We start from the raw sequence: 19,117 nt of genomic DNA on the forward strand, positions 1-19,117 counted from the left end.
TCAGTGACTATCTGTGCTAATCCACACTTTTATAGCAATCTACACACACACACACACACACACACACACACACACACACACACACACTGCTTCCATCTAGTCCTAAATATTCTGGAAAGATAAGGGATGGATGGAGTTCTCTCTGATCAATTGAGAGAGAGAGAGATCAATTGATACTGAGAAAGGAATCTGGAGCCCAGAACCCTGGAGAAATCAATCTATATCAACAAGCATTTATTAAGTGCCCACTGTATACCTGGGGCTGCATATGTGACTGGGGATATTAAGATCAAATAAGGTGATTGCTGCCTTCAAGGAACTTACTGGGGGAAATGTTTGTTGCTGATGTTCACAGGCAGGAGGGGTGCAGGACACTGTTGGGAAAGGGGAATTTGTACATCGCTCTTTCTTCACTCCCTCAAAGCTGGACTTTAAAGACAGCACTAGGGGGTAGAGAGAGCCCTGGGCTGGAGCCAAGACAGCTGGGTTAGAGCAGAGGCTGTGAGGTGCAGTGGAAAGAATACTGGTTCTGGTGTCAAATGACCTAGTTTCCAATGCCAGTTTTGCTACTTATTTCCTATGTGGCTTTGGATAAATCACTTTAATTCTCTGGTCTCAGTTTCCTTTTCTGTAAAACAGATGTACCAGATGGTTTCCATGTGTCTTCCCTGCTCTTATAATAATATTAACTTTCTGTCTCTGGGTCCACCCTTACAGTGGAAGGTTTGGCAGTCTCTATGGGGCAGGGATGATGTCTTGGCCCCTACCATGGTCTCTCTCCCTTTCAGTTTCACCTCCCAAATCCTTTTGACTCAGGAGGGGTGGGTAGGAGTGACTTTCTTGAAGACAAACATCCTTTAATCTTTTCTCTCTTTCTTTTTTTTGGTTTTTGCATCCTCAGCATCTAATACCATGCATGGCACATAGTTGTTGCTTAATAAATATTCATTGAATTAAACTTTCTCAGGCATCAGGATCCATTAATGAAGTGAAGCCAAATCCAGGAAAGCCTGACTACAGCCCTGACTTTCTGAGTGTGTTGGATGGGTGGGAGAGAATAGGGGAATAAAAACTGGCCCCCAGCTCTTTTCACCTCTAAATCCCTCATTCCCTTGTGCCTAACTGTCAGAGGACCCTAGAATTCTGGGGGCAAATTGTTTAGAATGGTCTTCAGAGACCAATGAGTCCAACTTCTTGTACAGATGGGGAAACTGAGAGCTAGGTAGGGTTTAACAACTTGCTTAGGGTCACATAGGACTCAAAGGATCATAGATCCAGAGATGAAAGAGAACTCAGAGACTAACCATCCAACCCCCTTGAGTTCTCAGAGAGGTCAGTCCACTTGTCTGAGATTATTATACCTGTAGTAAGCATTCATAGACAGATTTTTAATCCAGATCCTCGGACTCCAGAGGCAGTGTGTTCTTTCCACTCTACGGGTCTAACCCAATCATTCTGGCTCCTTAGTAGGTACCTTTGATAAGCAGTCTGTGTAGGGAGGGGATAGTGAGTGGGAGAGGGCTTCAGAAACCCTGGAATCCAGGAAATTCGAGTCTAGGAAGCAGGAGGGTGCCTCTTACAGGTAAGATCACCTCCGACCTTCCCCTCTCCCCCATTTTATCCTATGCAGCTAAACCTGCTGAGTGCACCATACGCATTTAATATATGCTTTTTGGATCGAATTGAAAGAACGCTCTGCATTTAGTGTGTGTGTGTTGATTCCCAGATCTTTAGCTCACTAATACCAGCAGCCTGACTTTGGAAAAGTCAGTGGACCTCAGTTTCCTCATCTTGTAAAACGAGGGGTCCAGATTTGATGACGCCACTGTCCTACGATACAATGGAATTCCAAGGGCAGCAGGGGTTGCCTGCTATCTTCTTCTCCCCTCACCCCGTGAAAGTCCTACTCCGGGCTCAGTACAGCGTGGCTGCCCAGGAAACACTCGTGGACTGAGCCCCTCCCACCTCCCAGTTTCCTACTCCACGTCCCTCCGCTGCAGCCACTCCACGAGCGCTAGTGAAACCACTGTTGGGGAGGCTGGCTCTTCGCTCGTGGCATCCCAGCTCCCCCTGGCGGTCACCCGACTGTCCATCCGTGGAAGGCCAGGGGCCGGCCCCGCCTCCGGGGCGCTTTCTCCCCCGGGACGTTCCATGGAGCCCCATGCCAGAATTTCCACTTTGGAACGGCGGCGGCTGCGACGGCCGGAGCGCCCAGTCCCTCCCGCTCGCAGTTCACATCAACTCGGGGCAGGTGGGAGAAAAGTCGGTCCACGTAAAATGCCCTTCCATTTTCTGTGGGTCTGTCTGCGTGTTGGAGAGCGTTCTGCCCACTGCCCTGGTCCTTCCAAGGGGAGATGGGGGGGGGGGCGGCAGGGAGAGGGAGAGGGAGACAGAGAGAGAGAGAGAGAGAGAGAGAGAGAGAGAGAGAGAGAGAGAGAGAGAGAGAGAGAGAGAGAGAGAGACAGAGAGACAGAGAGACAGAGAGAGACAGAGAGAGAGACGGAGAGACACAGAGACAGAGAGAGAGACAGAGAGAGAGAGACAAAGAGAGAGACAGAGACACAGAGAGAGACAGAGAGAGACAGAGAAAGAGAGAGACAGAGACAGACACAGAGACAGAGAGACAGAGACATAGAGAGAGACAGAGACAGACAGAGAGAGAGACAGAGAGACAGACAAGAGACAGAGAGAAAGAGACAGAGAGACAGAGAGAGACAGAGACAGAGAGACAGAGAGAGAGACAGAGAGAGAGAGATAGCACAGATCATTAGGGGACAGAGCTTGGTGTCTTGGGTTCCTTATGACCCTGGGTAGGGACCCTCCCCAGTCTAGGTCTTGTTTCCCAATCCACAAAAAGGAGATAAGAGGAAAAAATATCTGCATTCCAGCCCTCACAGGGGAGTTTTAGGGAAGCACCATAGAAATGTGAGGAATGACCATTTTTACTGCAAGCCTCCTCTTCTGTCCCAGACCATCCATCTTCTCCCAGCAGGGGCACTTACATTATTCTCTGCTCTATTAGAAGTAGAATCGAAGGGTATATTGGAGGAAGGGATAGGAAGGGCATGAGGGGAGGGAGAGGGAGAGTCTCTTTTTCAGGTCACCAACACTTTGGGGAGGGGTGTTTGCAGGAGGTCAAGCCCCTTCAGAGGAAATGAACAGAGGCCAAATGGGTCTGCCTTTCCCTGGGTGGAGTGCATCTTCGGGATAGTGGTGGAGCTCTCTTAGTGCCTGGGGGTAAGACTAGAACAGAGAGACAGACAAGAGAAAGTGTGTGATCAGAAGTGTCCTCAAGTGGAATGGGTTGCCTGGGGACAGAGTGGGTTTCCCTGTCCTGGAAGTCAGGGCAATCAGACACTAGACAAACCTGACAAGTATGTGGTAATCAGAACTCTGGCTCAAGTAAGGGTTGGTTAGACTAGGTTGGTTAGACTGCTGTCCCTTCCTACTTATTCCAAGGTCCCAAGAGACAGGGTAGGGTGTATCTATACTGTGGCCCAGGATGTGTAAGGGAGAAACACTAGCTTGTGGGTTGTAGGGATTATGGGCTTAGAGTGAGAAGATACCTAGAAAGGGGTAGTAATGCCTGGTCCATGGTCACAGAGGTAGGACAGGCAGGATTTGAATCTTTAACTCCAAATTGGCCCTTTCTACAGCAAGAATGCCTTACATGTAGGAGATGGCTAACAAAAGGTATGTTGAATTGAATAAATACAGGATGTTGGTCTGTCTGCATTTGCAAGCAAAGTTGGAGATACATGTTGAAAGTGAGTCTCTGGAATGTATGAATCTGCTTCTAGGTCTTTGCTTTCTGGGAGCCTGTCTCTGAACCCCTTGGGCCCATTCCAACTGGGGTACCAGTTCATGAGCCCTGGAGGTTGGGTTCTCCTGCTGCCCTCTCCCCCAGCCAATCAGTAGGGCCTGAATCGAAGCTGGAAGGTTGGAGGAATGTTGGCGAAGCCACTGATAGCTGGCTGGAGGCTCAGAGCCTCCGGTGGGGATGGACTCTCCAGGGAGAAATTCTGGAGGATGGTGGTGAAGAAGAGGAAGAGTTCGGTGCGGGCCAGGCCTTCCCCAAGGCAGATTCGCTTCCCTGGGGAGAAAAAGAAGAGACTCTGATTTCAAGACTGAGATATCATAGGAACCCTAGAGATCATCTAGTGGCTAGATCCTAGTCTTTCTTTTACAGATAAGGAAACTGAGTCCCAGAGAGAGCATAGAGCTTGCCCAAGGCTATAGAGAGTAAGCACCTGGATCAAGATTTAAACCTGGAATTGCTGGCTCTTAACTGAGTGATCTCTGCCCTACTCCACATAGTCATTCACAATCTGTATTGTTTTTCTGTGTTCTTGGCTCATCTCCAGTACAGTTATGTAGGAGGGCTTGGATCGGCCTCCATCGATTTTTGTATGCATCCTCTCCCTTCATACTTAGCACTGGAATCTGAAGAGTCGGGGTCCAATAAAGACTTATGGAATGAGGGAGGAGGGTTCACGGCTCCTTTTTCCATCCACTTACCCCTCCTGATTTGCACTCTTGGGCCTCCTCCTCCTCCCCTTTGAAGTCAGAAATATCTCAGCTTTTTTCTCCTGCCTCATTTCCCCTTTACTCTTGCCCATATTTGCCCTACCTAAGCCCTTCCCTGGCTGAGTCAGCCCCTCCTCCCAATCAGCTTCATGCTTCCTCCAGCCACCAGGTAGGCAGGAGAAACCTGAACTACTCCAAGCCAAGCTCAGGAGCCTGTGCTTAGGGAGAGAATGTCCACTTTCCTATTGCCTTTGGAAGGTCCCTTCTTTTTTTTCCTCCACCCACCACCAGTGGCCCAGGTAGGACAGCCAGGCACCAGGGGTCAGGCCAATGTTTTTGGTGACTGCCTGGTCACAAAGGGATAGGGAGGCTTGGCTATCCATCTCCACTGCTCCCCATTGTGGGGCTCCAAGGATAGGGGGAGTAGAAAGCTACTGCTTTGTTTGCCTCTGCAAAGTGGATACACTATAGAAAGCCAGAGTTGGAAGGGGGTCTAGAGACTGGCTATTCCAACACCCACCTGATCAAGTCAGACAAAGGGGCCTCCAGCCTTGTTTGAACTTTCAGACATTTACTAGCTTTGTGACCCTGGGCAAGTCACTTAACTTGTTTGCCTCAGTTTCCACAATTGTAAAATGATCATAGCACTTATCACCCAGGGTTGTCATGAGGAGCAAATGAGATATTTGTAAAGTATTTCCCATAATGCCTGGCACTGTATAAATAAAACTATATAAACTATATTAATATTATCATTATTATTACTTTAGCCTTTTATACAAGCAGTTAGACTCAAGAGTCTCTCCTTATTGATAGCCTATGGACCCTGGTGCCTTATGGACCAGTCTGTGATCCTGGAGGAGTATTCAGGGGTATGGCAGCTGTCTTCAGCATGCAGAAGGCAGTGCTGTTCCCCTAACCCTTTCCCAGGCTTAGTGTTCAGTAGATACCTAAGGAGAAAGGCAGGAAGGCCTCGTTTTTCTTGAATCGGCCATCAGCATCCAGGAAACGGCTTGGGTTGAATTCCTCTGGCCGCTCAAAGAATGCTGGGTCATGGAGAACGGAGCCCAGGAGAGGGAAGACTTCAATTCCCTAGGAGATTGGGGAGGGAGTTATCGTTCCTCAGGAGCTCTTCTCCCGTAGAGCCCTTGAGCTGCCAGATTCACTAGCACTATTCCTGAGCGCTGTGCTTAGCTCTTCCCTGGACTGGCATGTGGCGATGGGGATGGCAGAGGAGAATGGTGGAACTGGGGGAGAGGTTTCTTTCCCCGCTTTCCCACTGGGCTACTTCTGGGATTTTAACGATGCCCAGAGCTGAGTCTCAGGGTCCCCAGTGAGGTTTGGAGAAGGCAGCTCTGGCCAGGGAGCAAAGAAACTAAGAATGAGTGTCTGAGCCCAGGCAGGTGGAGAACAGAAGCTCGTCTGCTGAAGTCTGCCTCTGTATGGGCTGTATGCCAGTTCACCTCCTCTGACTGGCTTTCCCTGTTCCCTCCTGCCTGGGAGAGGGCTTCCTCTCTTCCCTTTGACCAGGCCTGATGAGGGTGGTCTTTCCTCTTCCTCTTCCCCCAAGATTCCCCCTGACATTTACCTGGGGCAGGTCATAGCCCCGGAATGATATGGGCTTTGTGAGGGCACGGGGAACCCCCATAGGGAGGAGGGCCAGGAACCTCTGAACCTCATGCAGGAAGGCATCAGTGTAGGGGAGATGCCCACGGTCTGCCAGGCTGGGGGCCCGCTCACGCCCAAGTTCTCGGCTCAGCTCCTCCTGGATTCGATCTGTGGGGGAGAAGGGAGATGCGGAGAAAGGCATGTCCGAGTCAGAGACCAAGGACCAAGCTCCCTTCATTTCTCCCTGTCAACCCCCCAAAAGCTCTCTCAAACCGAGAAGGGCACCTTAAGCTAAGCCTTCATTTTACAAAGAGGGAAAGTGAGACTCAGGGATGTCAAGGGATTCAAACCAATTCTCCTAACTTCCAGACCAGGACCATTCCACTCAAACCTGCTACCTTCCTGTGGCCAGCTCTCTCTGTCTCTCCTCAGCCCCAGGTAGCATCTTTGTATAGATACAGCTCTGTGTCTTTCTAGCTTTTCATACCAAAGGTTCTGTCTTTTGTTAAAACAGTAATGCCCCTGGGGATGAGGCTTATAAAACCTTGAGCCTTAATTCCTTTTGTTATTTTTTTTTATCATATTATGCTTGCTTGCTCTATCTATCTATCTATCTATCTATCTATCTATCTATCTATCTATCTATCTATCTATCTATCTATCTGTCTATCTATCATCCCTCCATCTCTCCATCCATCCATCTATTTATTGTGCTTTCTTTCTCTCTCTCTCTGTGACAGCTAAGTGGCAGAGTGTAGAGAGCACTGGGCCTGAAGTCAGAAGACTCATCTTTATGAGTTCAAACCTGGCCTCAGACACTTACTAGCTATGTGACCATGGGTAAGTCACGTGCCTTGTTTGCCTCAGTTTTCCCATCTGTAAAAAGATCTGGAGAAGTAAATGGCAAACCAATCCAGCACCTTGGTCAAGAGAATCCCAAACGGGGTCACAACTGAACAATAACAATGATAAAAAGAAAGAAATCTCCGACCTCGATCCCTTACACTCCTTCTTGGGCTCATCTTCCTTCAGAGCACAACCTATGTTCCCACCTTGTACAGGAGGCCTTTCCTCATCCCCTCTGCTGCCCCGGTTATTATCATTTTCTTTCCCTTAAAATGACTCTGTATAGCTTTCTCTGTGTGCGTGTCACATTGTCCCACTACAACATCACCATCTTGAAGGCCAAGGCTCGTCTGTCCTTGTACCTCTGATACCTTCCATGTGCTAAAGGCTTAATCAGTGTGTGTGGCTTTGTACTGAATCAGGCCCCTATCAGCTCACTCTGACGTACCACAGAGCTGCAGAATGTCACTCCTGCTGGACCCCCTGGCTTTTTACAGTTGCAGAGACTAAAGGGTCACAGCTTTAGGGTTGTAAGTGACCTGAGGGATCATCTTATCCAATTCTCCCAGGAAGAGACTTGCCCAAGGCCACACAGCTAGCAAGCAGCAGAGTCAAAGCCTCTGTGCTCTGTATATAATAACTGTACTAGGCATGGTGTATCTGATACCTGAAGACTTTGGCAAATAGAAGTGAAGTGACTCACCTAGGGCTACACAGCTAGTAGGTGTCTGAGGGAGGATTTGAACTCAGATCTTTCTGACTCAGACCCAGCACTTTCTTCACTGTGATAGCCACATAGCACATCTAGGGTTCCTGCCATCTGAGCCTAAGGTGGTGGGTCGCCTGGACTGGGCTGTACCTTGGACCTCTGGGTATTTAAGCAGGAGCAGGAAAGCGTATTTGAGTGTGGCACTGACTGTCACCGTCCCCCCAAAGAGCAGGTTCACAGCAGTTAGCAGGAAATCCGTGTGGCCAGACCCTGAGTCTTTTTCTTCCTGGAGGACACATTAGGAAAGAGGGATTCAGAGAACCCCAGCACCAGCTGGGGAGATAAGGTTGGCTGGATTGTATCAAGGGCGATTCCCTGGGGTGAATGTCTGAGCCTAGCTCAGGAAACAAGCTTAGGCCCAAAGTTACCTCTGTTGGCTGCTAAGGGGGTAGAGGAAAAAGACAGAGAGACCCAGAGATAGACAACTGGAGAGAGACTGAGAGGATCGGATGGATGTTCCTTTTGTCTTCTTTTGGGGGTGGGACAACTGTGGTTTCATTGGTATAAGGATCTCTCAGTGTGGAGATTCCCTCCACCAATGCTGGTCTGCCCCTGCAGTCTTAGAGAGTTGTCAGGTCACTGAGTAACCTGTGTAGGGGTCAAGAAGTTAGTATATGTCAAGACTTGAATCCAGTTCCCCTAGTCTGAGGCCAGCACTTTATTGTACCATAATGCCTTTCCCCAACACACTGATGTTGAGATGAAGAAAGGGAAGGCCGGAAAGTCACCCATGTCATGTAGCAGAGTGGGGATTTGAACCTATATTTTCTGACTTCAGAACCAGTCCTACTGGTGAAAGGGAGGGAGGGAAAAGGAGAGGGAGAGGAAGGAAGTGAGGAAGTGGAAAGAAAGGGGAGGGGGAGAGGGAGAGAGAATCAAGGGCTTCAGAGGACATTTTATTCAGTTTTATAGAGGAGAAAACTGAGGCTCACAGAGGTCACATAGGAAATAGCTAGGCTGAATTTGAACTCAGATTTCACCTAGTATGTAAAGGAAAAAGCCCGCAAACTATACACATACCCAGCCATAGATAGACCCTTCCCTCTATGCCTTTCTCTCCATTCTGTGCTCCCTTCCCAGCCCCAGCCTCAGCTCCAGTCATACCTGGCTCATTTTGAGCAGGAAGTCATCCACAAAGTCTTGGACAGGGGCCTGAAGATCCAGTTTCTCCTGGTGCTGCTGAATCTGGCTTGAGACGAAGGTTGCCAAGGTGCTTAGGTGGTCTGTGAGCCGGTTATGAGGAGCTGAGAGATATCGAAGGATGCCTGACAGGTAGTACAGGGGACCCAAGAACATCTCACAGAGCTGAGGGAGGGAAAATAAGGACAGAGTCAGCATTGTGGGAGCCTCTTGTCCAAGTGGTGGAAAACACACAGCTTCTCCAGAGCTGCCTTGGCTCTGCGATGCAGAGACAGGAAGACAGCAATCCAGGAAGACTTCTTGGAAGAGGAAAGAAAGGGGCAGCATCTTGGGAAAGAGGGTTCAACTGGGAAACACTCCTGTGAGGACTGTTTCAGCCCAGTCTCTGCCCACCCCCAATCCCAAGTCAGTCACCTGTCCCCACGAGGTGCTCATCTCCTTCAAGATGCCAGCAGCAGCAAGGACCACAGCTCGAAAGTCCTCATCTTCATAGTCAAAGCGACTCCCAAACAAGAGAATGCAGGTGACATTGGAGATGGCCTGAGACAGTAGCAGGGAAGGGTCCAGCAAGGACCCTGCAGGGACAAATAAAGACAAAGCTAGTTATAGACATATGGGCAAGGCCAAAGAGGCCAAGAAGGGACCCTGGGACTGGGATGGGGATTCCCCTGGGCTTGACTTTTCCTGTTTTGGGATGTGGGTGGCTCCAGGTGTCAGACAAAGGGAATGAGGCAACCCAATACAGAGGAGATGTGAGGTGGGGCCAGTCCCAGAACAGAGGGAGGACTGTGGTCCAAGCTAGGGCAGGCAGGGCCTCCTGGGCTGCAGAGGGATAGTCCCCTGACCTTGGGTGTTCTGTAAAGCTCCAACCAGGTAGCGGGCCTCCTCCTGAATCTGTTCTTCTCCTTCCTTCTTTCCCATGCCCAGGTTTCTTAGAGAGAGGGTGGTGAACTTCCGAAGATATTTCCATTGTTCTCCATTGGCAAAAAAAATGCCTAGAGAAGAAGGTTAGAGTGAGAGGGACTGGAAGCAAACCTTCCCTTCCCCCATCCCCTCAGGGCGGTAGAGGGAAGGGCAGACAGTCAGGCCTGTTCCTGCCAGGATGAGATTGTAGATGGCTCAGTGCCTAGGACCCCAGCATCCCTGCCCCTCCCCTTCCTGAGGAGCACACAAGTCAGGACTTAGGTGTAAGGCTCAATTATCTTCTTCCAGGATTCGCCATGTCTAGACTTGTTCGCCAGCTCTAGATGCTTCCTTGTGACACAGAAAGCCCCTGGTCTCTCCAGCACTAAGGAAAGGTCTGCCCAAGCCCAAGAAGTCCTGTGATGGACTAATATTCCAGTAGCTTCAAGCTCAGGGTCTTGGGCAGACTACATCCAGGGTCCAAGGACTAGCCTAGCCAGGAAAGGCTGTGGTGGGAAGGAAAGGGAATGAGTGAAAAAATTTTTTTGGGACACAGTGATTCTCAAAGATCATCTAAATAAACCACAGAAGGGTTGTGATCTGTATGAAGAAGGCCTGTCCCTCTAAGGAAATCACAATTCTTAAAGTGGCCAAGGGAGTAGGGGTAGTTCCTGGCAGGAATAGGCCTGACTGTCTGCCCTTCCCTTCACTGCTCTGGGGGGATGGGGGAAGGGAAGGGCTGCTTCTAGTCTCACTCACTCCAAGGGAAAGGGGTCCTTAGAATACCCATTCTCCCTTTCTTAGCAGGTCTTGGGGTTGAAAGGGTAAAACCCAGTTAAAGGATTTATTGGTTCTAGGGTTTTTTTCCCTTTCATTCTCTGTTCTTCGGTGGGATTACACAAGGTTTCAAATTATGCATGTTAAAAATAGCCAGGCTTTTAAAAAAATTCTTATCTAAGGTTTTTAAAATTACCTATGTTTCTCAAGAACCCAGCTTTAGAAAAAAATTAGTTACAAAATTATGGTCTAATAAGCTCACATGATATTGAAAAGATAAGGTTGGGCTAGGCTATGTTCCTCTAGGATAATGGAAAGAGACAGGCGCCTAAGTCCTTTTGAGTCCTTTGTGTGACCTGAGGCAAGTCCTCTTCTTTCCCTGGGTCTCAGTTTCCCCATTTGTCAAAAAAGACTGAGATAGCCTTTTAAGGTTCCATCTAACAATCTCTGATTCTAATAACACCACCCAGCTGCTAGTGATTTTCCTGAAGCACTGGTCTCTTCCTATGGTTCTCTTAACTCTAGGAAGCCCTCTGTGTAGAATATAGAGCTGGCCCCTTCCTACCTTTCCAGTCTTCTTGCAGTTTTCTCCCTTCCACATGCTGTACGATCCAGATACACCAGCCAACTTGTTATCTGAACATAATGCTCCATCTTCTGCCTGCTTTTTCATATCTTTCGTGCCTGGAATTTTCTGCCCCTCCCCTCAGACTCAGCATTCCTGGCTTCCTTTAAGACTTAGACCATATCTCATCTGCAGGATGTTCCTGGTCCAGAGCCAAAGCCCCTCCCCCCTTACCAAGTATCTTCCCCTCTGGGATTAGATTCCACCTACTCTTTTTATCTCTTTTATGTATAGAACATGTTACCTCTCCCATTAGACCAAGCTCCTTGAGGGCAGGAACCTTTTTTGGCATCTTAAGTCCTTATCATGTTGCCTGGAACGTATTAATCCCTTACAAAATGCTTGCTGACCGACAAACTGATTAGAGGGTTAAGGTTTTAAGAGTCCAATATTCTATGCATTCCAAGTATATGATGTTCTAGGATCCCAACATTCATAGCAATTCACATGATTCTGCATTGGAAGCGCCGCCCCTCCTGTCACAGCTGAGAGCTGAAGCGATCTGTCTGAAATCACACAGAAGCCTGCGGAACAAGGCCAGGATACAAAGCTAGGTCTTGACTCCCAAACTGGGGCTCATTCTATTGCCCCAAGCTTTCCCTCTCCCATAACTCCAATGTCCTAAGAATGGAATGTCCTGCCAATGGCACACTTTGCTTGAGGATTCTCAATTTCTAAGCCCTCCAAAGCCCATACCATGCTCATTGAAGGTCTTCTCCAGTGTGGCTACTTTCCCTCTTCCAGAGAATGCCTCTGCCTGGTCCACCAATGCCTCTTTGATGGCCTCATAACCACTTAGGATGACGACAGGCCGGGAGCCCAGGTGAACGGTGAACACAGGGCCATACTTAGCACTGAGCTGCAGGGAGAACCAGAGTCACGGGAGGGTGAAAACCCCAGCTCTCTCCAGTCTCCAAAACTGTCCTACTAGGGTCTCCTTGCTCCTCCCTCCTAGGTGCCTCCTAGGTTCCCAGGGATCCTCATTCCCAGGTCTTGGTGACATTTTCCGACCTGTTTGGTAATAAGTCTTGCCATCTTACCCCCACCCCCCCTATCTGACTTCCTGGTCTATTCCTCTTTCCAGGATTTTCTCTCAAAGTCCTCCCATGGCACATCCCATGGTCCAACTGGTTCCACCTCCTCTCACTCACTGCAATGTCTCAGTCCTTTCCTCTTGGGGCTTTCCTAACTCTGTTATCATTCCCCTCCCCTCTTTAGTTTCAAGATGTCCACAAAGGAAATCTAGAGCTGACAAGGGCCTTTGAGTGAAGTATAATTCTTTCATGGTATAGCGATAAGTGAGTTCAGAGGCACACAGACAGTAAACAACAAAATCAAGATAGGAATCCAGATATGCCTCCTTCCCCCATGCTCTCCCTTCCCCAAGCTGGGTCATCCTCCAGAAATCTCAGTTGATTGCCATCCCCTGCTCTCTCTCTCCTCCATCACTCTGCTCCTCCAGGGTCTCCAGCTCTCTCCCCTTAGGGTCATAAGATTGTAGATTTAGAACTGGAAGGGGCCTCAGAGGGTATCTGGTCCAATGCCCTCATTTTACAGATGGGGAAACCGAGTCTCGAGATGCCAAGTGATTTATTTGTTCAAGGTCACACAGGTAGAAAGTGGCAGGGGTGCGGATGGAACCGAGTTCCTTTGACTCTAGACCACGGGGGTCTTTATCTTTTTTTATATCGGTTTTGTGAAGTCTAAGTAAAGACCGTTTCTCAGAGTCACATTCTTAAATAATTGAAGGCAATGTTAAACTTCAGTTGGAGAGACTTGAAAATAAAGGTGTGATTTTCCCCCCATTTAAGTTCAGACATCCTCTAAAATCTATTCACAGATGGCCCCCAGGTTAAAAATCCCTGCTCTGGAATCCTTCTACAATGCACCACGTGGCTGCCTATGTTCTCTTTCTGGGGCTTGGGTGCTGGCCAATCTCGGGAGGTCTCTACCCCACCCCAATTCTCAGGGTTCCTCTCACTCCCCCTAATTCTCCTGGGGTCCCCCGGAGGTCTTCTTCCTCCCTCCCCCCCCAGGTCACCGTACCCGTCAAAGGTGCGCAGCCAACCTTCCCACAGGGCACTACCATCCCTTTTTCCTTCCGTGCCTCCCCCTCCCCGCCCCCCAGGTATCTCTGGCCCCAGCCCCAGCACCTGGAGCAGCCCAGGGTACAGCGCTCCCGGCCACAGCTGGCCCAGATTCCCAAGCAGCGGCAGCGGCGGCGGCCCCGGGGGAAGACGAGAGAAGCGGCGTCCCCGGAACCCCAGGAGGAGGACGAGCAGCACGAGGAGGAGGAGGAGGAGGGAGACGACCCCTAAGCCCAGCGCCATCCCGAGCCCGGAGCGGGGGAGGGCGGGGAGAGGGGCAGCGAAGCTTATAAAGACGTCCCCCAGTGGGGCTCCGCCTGCCCGCCGCCTCCGGAGGCCACCGGTTTTAGGCCCCTCCCCGACCCCGGGCGGGCGCCGGTGAAATGGGGCGGAGGGCCCTGGAAGTCCGGGAGCGGGAGGCGTGGGCAGGCGGAGGGGGCGTGGAGGCTGGAGCCAGCCGGTGCCACCGTCGGGCTGACTGCCAGCTGCCCGATTGCCGGCCCGACACCTAGTTTCGAGGCGACCTGCAGTCCTAGTTAGTCCGCTCCCCGCCAGCAGCAGCGCCGGATTTCGTGCCTCCCCGGGACGCCGCCGCTCCCGGTACTCTCCGCTCTCCACCCCCGCCCATCACTTGCTTTTCTCCGCGTTTCCCTAAAGCATCAAATTGGGAGACCGGAATCCCACCTGGGCTCTACCTGTAGCTCATGGTGGGACTCTGGGCAAGTACCTGTGCCTCTCTGGGCCTGTTTTCCCATGAGCATCAGGAGGGGTTTGCACCCAAGTACCCTTCCAGGTTCTGTGGTTCCGTGACCTCCAAGCGCCCTACACCAGCGCCCCACCCCGGCCTGGCTGCAGTACAAACCAAGGCCGAGCACCTAGCACTGGGACTTTGAACACCTGCCGCCACCTCCCGGGGGTGGGGGGGGAGCCGCCGTCACGGAGTCACTGGGTCTCACATTCCACTGCCCTTTCCTGGGGGGTGGCTACTGGAATATCATTTCATTGGTGGGACTTGGGAGATTTTTTAATCTAAACCCTTCAAAGGTACAGATGGAGAAACTGAGGCCCAGATGGGGGAGGAAGGCTCACACCCAAGTTCACTGAGGCCATCTGGTTCGAAAGCCAGCGCCGCTCCTTACAATCTGCCCAATGCCTAGAGATAGTAAGTGTTTAATAAATGCTTTCTTTGCCTACTCCCTGTGTGACCCTGGACAAATCATCTTACCTGTTTACATCTCTGTAACCTCATGTATGAGTGGGCTGAACTCTCTGCCTTCCTGAGCTAAAGCCATGATCCCGTGATCTGGGGGCACAGCCTGCTCTCCTTCGTTTCGCTCTATAAAAAGCTGTCAGATATCAACCCATATTTTCTCTCTATCCCTAAGGGCTGAGTTTGTGTGTGTGGGGGCAGGGGAGAGTGATGGTGGTGGAGATGGGACAGACTTGCTGTTCAGTGACCTAATTTCCCCGAGAGACTATTTGTGTGTACTTGGGGAGTTTGGGAGATTGGAAAAGCATCTTCTGAACTACCCTGAGAACTTCATCACGGCCCTACAACCTGGTAGGATCCCCCCACCTGTAAAACTCCCCCCAGTGCTCCTCACACATAAAATACTTCTCCCCTTCATCCCAAATCTTGGAAAACAGGAAGATTGAAAAAGCTATACTACTTTTGAGCTTGTCCCTGGAGACACCCACCTGACTCTGAATCACCTTTAGGAGAAGAGGGAGACTCCTGCTTAAAGTGTCCCCCCAAAGTCTCTCCTAGCTCTTAAAAGTCTGCTTCTAAGAATCTCTGTTTCTGAGATTCTAATAACTTAAATACCTGTTTCAACAGTCAGGGCCAGTAAGCCCTGAAACAATTCCATAAGGAAGGCATTAGCTCCATTTTATAGAAGAGGAAATTTGCTGGAAGGGAGGGGGAGTGACTTATATAAGGTCACTATGAGCTTGAGCAGAGCCCTTGTGACTTGAAGAGTTAATGATTATAGGAGCCTAAGATTAGAATAGTCTCAAAGTGACTAACTTAGACCAAGCTTATCCAGAGGAGGTCTGTCCTGGAGGGGATATGATTATGAGGGCATCATAGTAGCTGAAGGAGATGAAGATGCCAAAGGCATGGAAAAAAATACCAGACATTATTAATGTGGGAGGGGGGGAAGCAACCCAAGGAAATGTGAAAAGTTAACTTATATGCCTACTTTCCCAAAGGAGGGGTAATGGACTTTGGAGTCAGGAACATCCGAGTTCTAAGTCAGCCTCAGACACCAGCTGTGTGACCCTGGGCAAGTCACTTTACATGTCTTAGTTTTCTCTTTGCAGTATGGGGATGATAATAACACCTCCTGGGGTTTTAAAGATTTTTAAAACCCTTATAGCACTATGGGTAATTATTTGCATATATGTATATATATATTTAATGAGAACCATCTACTTGTAGTGAGAAAATGACACTTCAATTTGCACTCAGAATTCATCAGTTCTCTCTCTACTATGCATGGAAGGCATCCAGTCTAATCATATCACTGGGAAACAAGGTTGGCTTTCACAGCTGATATTACTCAGTAGACCACATCTTTACTATCACAAAAGTAAGTGGAAGTTTTAGAGAATTTGTGTTTCTACTGCATTTACTGTTTGTTGATTATTTTTAAAATAATTTAATGATTAGAGGAAAACAGTCTCTCTTCCAACAAGGTAATTCCTGTGCATATATTAAACTCATTTAAGACTTCTTGAAATGTATGTTAGCCTTGACAACCCTCTCAATCATTAACATAGGCAAGACATAAAAGAGGGAGACATGTGCTTGACAAATGTGTCAGGAGGTTATGGAAATTGCCTTTCCTGGGATTATAGAGTTAGCCTTAGAAAAGCTTTGTTATGATGAAAAAATGGTATCACCCTCCAGAGAGAGAACTGTTGAATTCTGAGTGCAAATTGAAGTATTGTTTTTCATTTTTTTTTGCTTTTTGTGTTTTTTGCAACCTGGCAAATAATCAAATGCTTCACCCCACTTAACTCACAAAATACTGTAGCCCAATACCTTAACCAGACGAGAATACCTCTGTTGAATCAAATTATCAATTGATCCCCCTTGTTACATGTGCTTTAAGGAAAAATTCGCTCTTTATAAGATAGAAGTGATAAGGAGGACTGCTAATCCATCCGCTTTTTTCCTGTTTGTTCCTTCTGATTGAAATTAAGTAGATATTAATGTACCTACATGTGGTTACAATAACAGTGACAAGTTGTTATATGGTAATTATTATTATTTACTTTCTCTGTGTCCGTAGCTCCTGGGTTGGTGCATAAAAGAGGCAGTCCTTGTTAGATTGGACTGGATTGGATGAATGTCATTTTATTAGATTCAGTCCATTGACCCCTCAGCTGCTGAGAAGTTTTTAGATTCTGACTCATCCATCTTCCATCAGCTACCCTGACAGGTAGGAGTCTTCTGCATACTTGACAGGCCTTCATTCACAATATCAAGTGACCTTGAACCAAAGACAAATCCTTGGAGACCACCTCTCTAAGTTAACATTGACCTATTAATGCCTAGCTTTTGGGTCCTGTCATTCAACCAAGTCCAAATCCTCCTAAGGGTTAAGAGCATCTAGCCCACACCTCTCCATCATATCCACAAAGATAGCAAGGGAAAAAAAAGCATGAGAGGTTTTTTTTTTCAAATGCCTGATTGAATATAACATGTCAACTACTTTGTCAGTCTTAACACATGATAAAACTGTTAATGCTCATCACAGAATTACAGCCTATATACAGTCTTTCTATAGTCTGCGATATTCCCTATATCTCCAGGTCTACTAGCCCTGTCAAAAATAGTAATGAGTTTAGTTTGGTCTGACTTCTTCTTAATGAGGCTATTCTAGCTTTGTCATTACCACTTCCTTGTCTAAATTCTCATGAACCATTTCTCTAATAATAGATTCTAGCATTTTTTTCCCCACAGGAATGCGAGTCAAGCTTATTAGCCCACAATTCGCAGAATCCACCCTCTTCCCTTTTCTGAAAAATTGTGAGTGTTCTGAGCATTGATTTTCTCTAGTCCTGTGGCCCCTCTTCCTTTCTCCATGATTTCTCCAAGGCCACCCACAGAAGCTCAGCAATCCCATCCACCAATCCTTTCAGTCCTTCGGGGGTGTAGCTCACCTTGGCTCACACTAGACCTCATCAAAAGCATCTAGGTGCTCACTTCTCTTTCCCTCATTTATTTTCCTCATATCACTCTTATTTGCACTATCCTTCCCATTTTAGGAGATTGATATTGGAACAGAAAGCAGAAGTCATGTCCTCAAGCGTGCTCTGAATCACTTCTTTGGACTTCCTCTAAGCTCTCAGACAGAGTCTAAAAGATCCTTTTTGTTTCAACAGCACCCATCCTCAACCTTAGTCTTTCTGGGCTTTTTTCTCTTTAAGAAATATATTATGGGACCTTGCTATGCATATGTATGCATTCTGTTTTATTGACTCTTGCTTTCGTGGTAGAATGTCTTTAGACTGTTTTCCCATCCCTCCACCACCCACCTTCTCCATATAGTAACTGCTTAACAAATCTGCTTGATGATTGATTGGCTTCTCATTGAAGTTATTTCTGTGGGTATCATTAAGATTTCCTTCTTGGGAACTTCAGTTCTCTCAGACCAAAGTCCCCTCTAGAATTTTTGACCGCCAACCCCCCCCCCCCCATCCTTTTTCTGAACTCTTTGAATTTTATCCCTCTTCTCCATCCAAAATTTTAAGATGGCATTGGGGTCACTTGCCTTGAAGATCCCCAATCATCCAAATTTCTTTTAAAAATTATTGTTATATCAAAAACATATTTTATTTATGCACTTTGTCCTTATATCCATCATTTCTGGGATAGGGAAAAAATCCCAACCACTCTGCCCCCACATTCCTCCAGACTGAACTTTTCCTTGTGAGAAAAAATGAAGATTAAGCAACATATCTGAGATAGTGACCACATGTAACTCTGTATAACATATTTTGAGCTTGTAGTACCCAGCTTTTCTGCTCTGAGGAGAGGTTTAGGTTTTGTTTTCTGTTCTGTCAGATGTCCAGTGGTTTTCATTTTTCAGTTCACAGTCCTTTTTTGGGGGGAAGGATGTATCCGGAAGACTAGCACCTCTGAAGTGAGAGCATTTCTTAACTACTTATCCACCTTTGGTATCCACTTTCCATCCAGCTCTCCCCTGTAGCTCCAAGAAGCTATGCTGTGTACAGTGGCCACATATCTCAACAGACAGTCTTTAAAACCAGGTTGATGGTAGCTGTCAGTGAGTTAGAGGGGTGTCCACCACCACCATGTGAAGATTTCCCCTGGTGGAATGGGCGGATGAAAACAATTTATTCCAATGGCCATGAAGGTGGCTAAGGCAGGTGCTGTGAAACGCTGAGAGTCAGACATTGGTCAGTCATTGAGGACAGCAAGATCATCCACTATATCTGGGGCCATCATCAGTCATCCTGATTTTTGTTCTGTCACTGGACTTTAATGACTCTGGAAGGAATGACATCTGGAAAGATGACTTTGTGAGTCTCTGCCTCATTTGAATATAATTCACACTTGAGTCAAGACATCACCTGTGATGTCATTGGTCCTTTTTGAGAATAAAGGACAAATATCAATTGTCCTTCTAGTCTTCCCTCTTTCCATTTACCTTGTTAGTCATTGTGTCTCGTATTCTCTTCCTTCTTTTTATTTTACTTGGTGTCAGTTCATCCAAATCTTCCTATATTTCTTTGAGTTCCTCCTGATTGTCATTTCTTACTGGGCAGTACTATTCCTTTACAATGGAGGTTTTCTCCTCACTT

General features: G+C 47.9%; 1 protein-coding gene across 1 annotated transcript; it reads right to left on the minus strand.

Annotated features, from left to right (window-relative positions):
• Nucleotides 1–2,924: 2,924 nt before the first annotated feature.
• Nucleotides 2,925–13,876, minus strand: CYP2S1 (cytochrome P450 family 2 subfamily S member 1). The gene is made up of 9 exons (XM_072608191.1): nucleotides 13,349–13,876; nucleotides 11,892–12,054; nucleotides 9,736–9,885; nucleotides 9,305–9,465; nucleotides 8,855–9,055; nucleotides 7,841–7,976; nucleotides 6,116–6,303; nucleotides 5,478–5,619; nucleotides 2,925–4,093 (listed from the first exon to the last, which is right to left on the minus strand). The coding sequence occupies exons 1-9, from the start codon at nucleotides 13,523–13,525 to the stop codon at nucleotides 3,912–3,914; spliced, it is 1,500 nt and encodes a 499-aa protein (XP_072464292.1). The 5' UTR covers nucleotides 13,526–13,876; the 3' UTR covers nucleotides 2,925–3,911.
• Nucleotides 13,877–19,117: the final 5,241 nt, after the last annotated feature.

Source organism: Notamacropus eugenii, chromosome 5, assembly GCF_028372415.1.
Source record: "Notamacropus eugenii isolate mMacEug1 chromosome 5, mMacEug1.pri_v2, whole genome shotgun sequence".
In the NCBI taxonomy this organism is placed as follows: Eukaryota; Metazoa; Chordata; class Mammalia; order Diprotodontia; family Macropodidae; genus Notamacropus; species Notamacropus eugenii.

What these genes read in the sequence shown, in the direction of transcription:
- CYP2S1 (XM_072608191.1), bottom strand. Translation starts at nt 13,525, where the DNA reads ATGGCGCTGGGCTTAGGGGTCGTCTCCCTCCTCCTCCTCCTCCTCGTG. An exon ending in TGTACCCTGGGCTGCTCCAG is followed by an intron (nt 12,055 to 13,348) that starts GTGCTGGGGCTG and finishes TTCTCCCTGCAG; the next exon opens with CTCAGTGCTAAGTATGGCCC. An exon ending in TAAATACCCAGAGGTCCAAG is followed by an intron (nt 6,304 to 7,840) that starts GTACAGCCCAGT and finishes TCTCCCCCACAG; the next exon opens with ATCGAATCCAGGAGGAGCTG.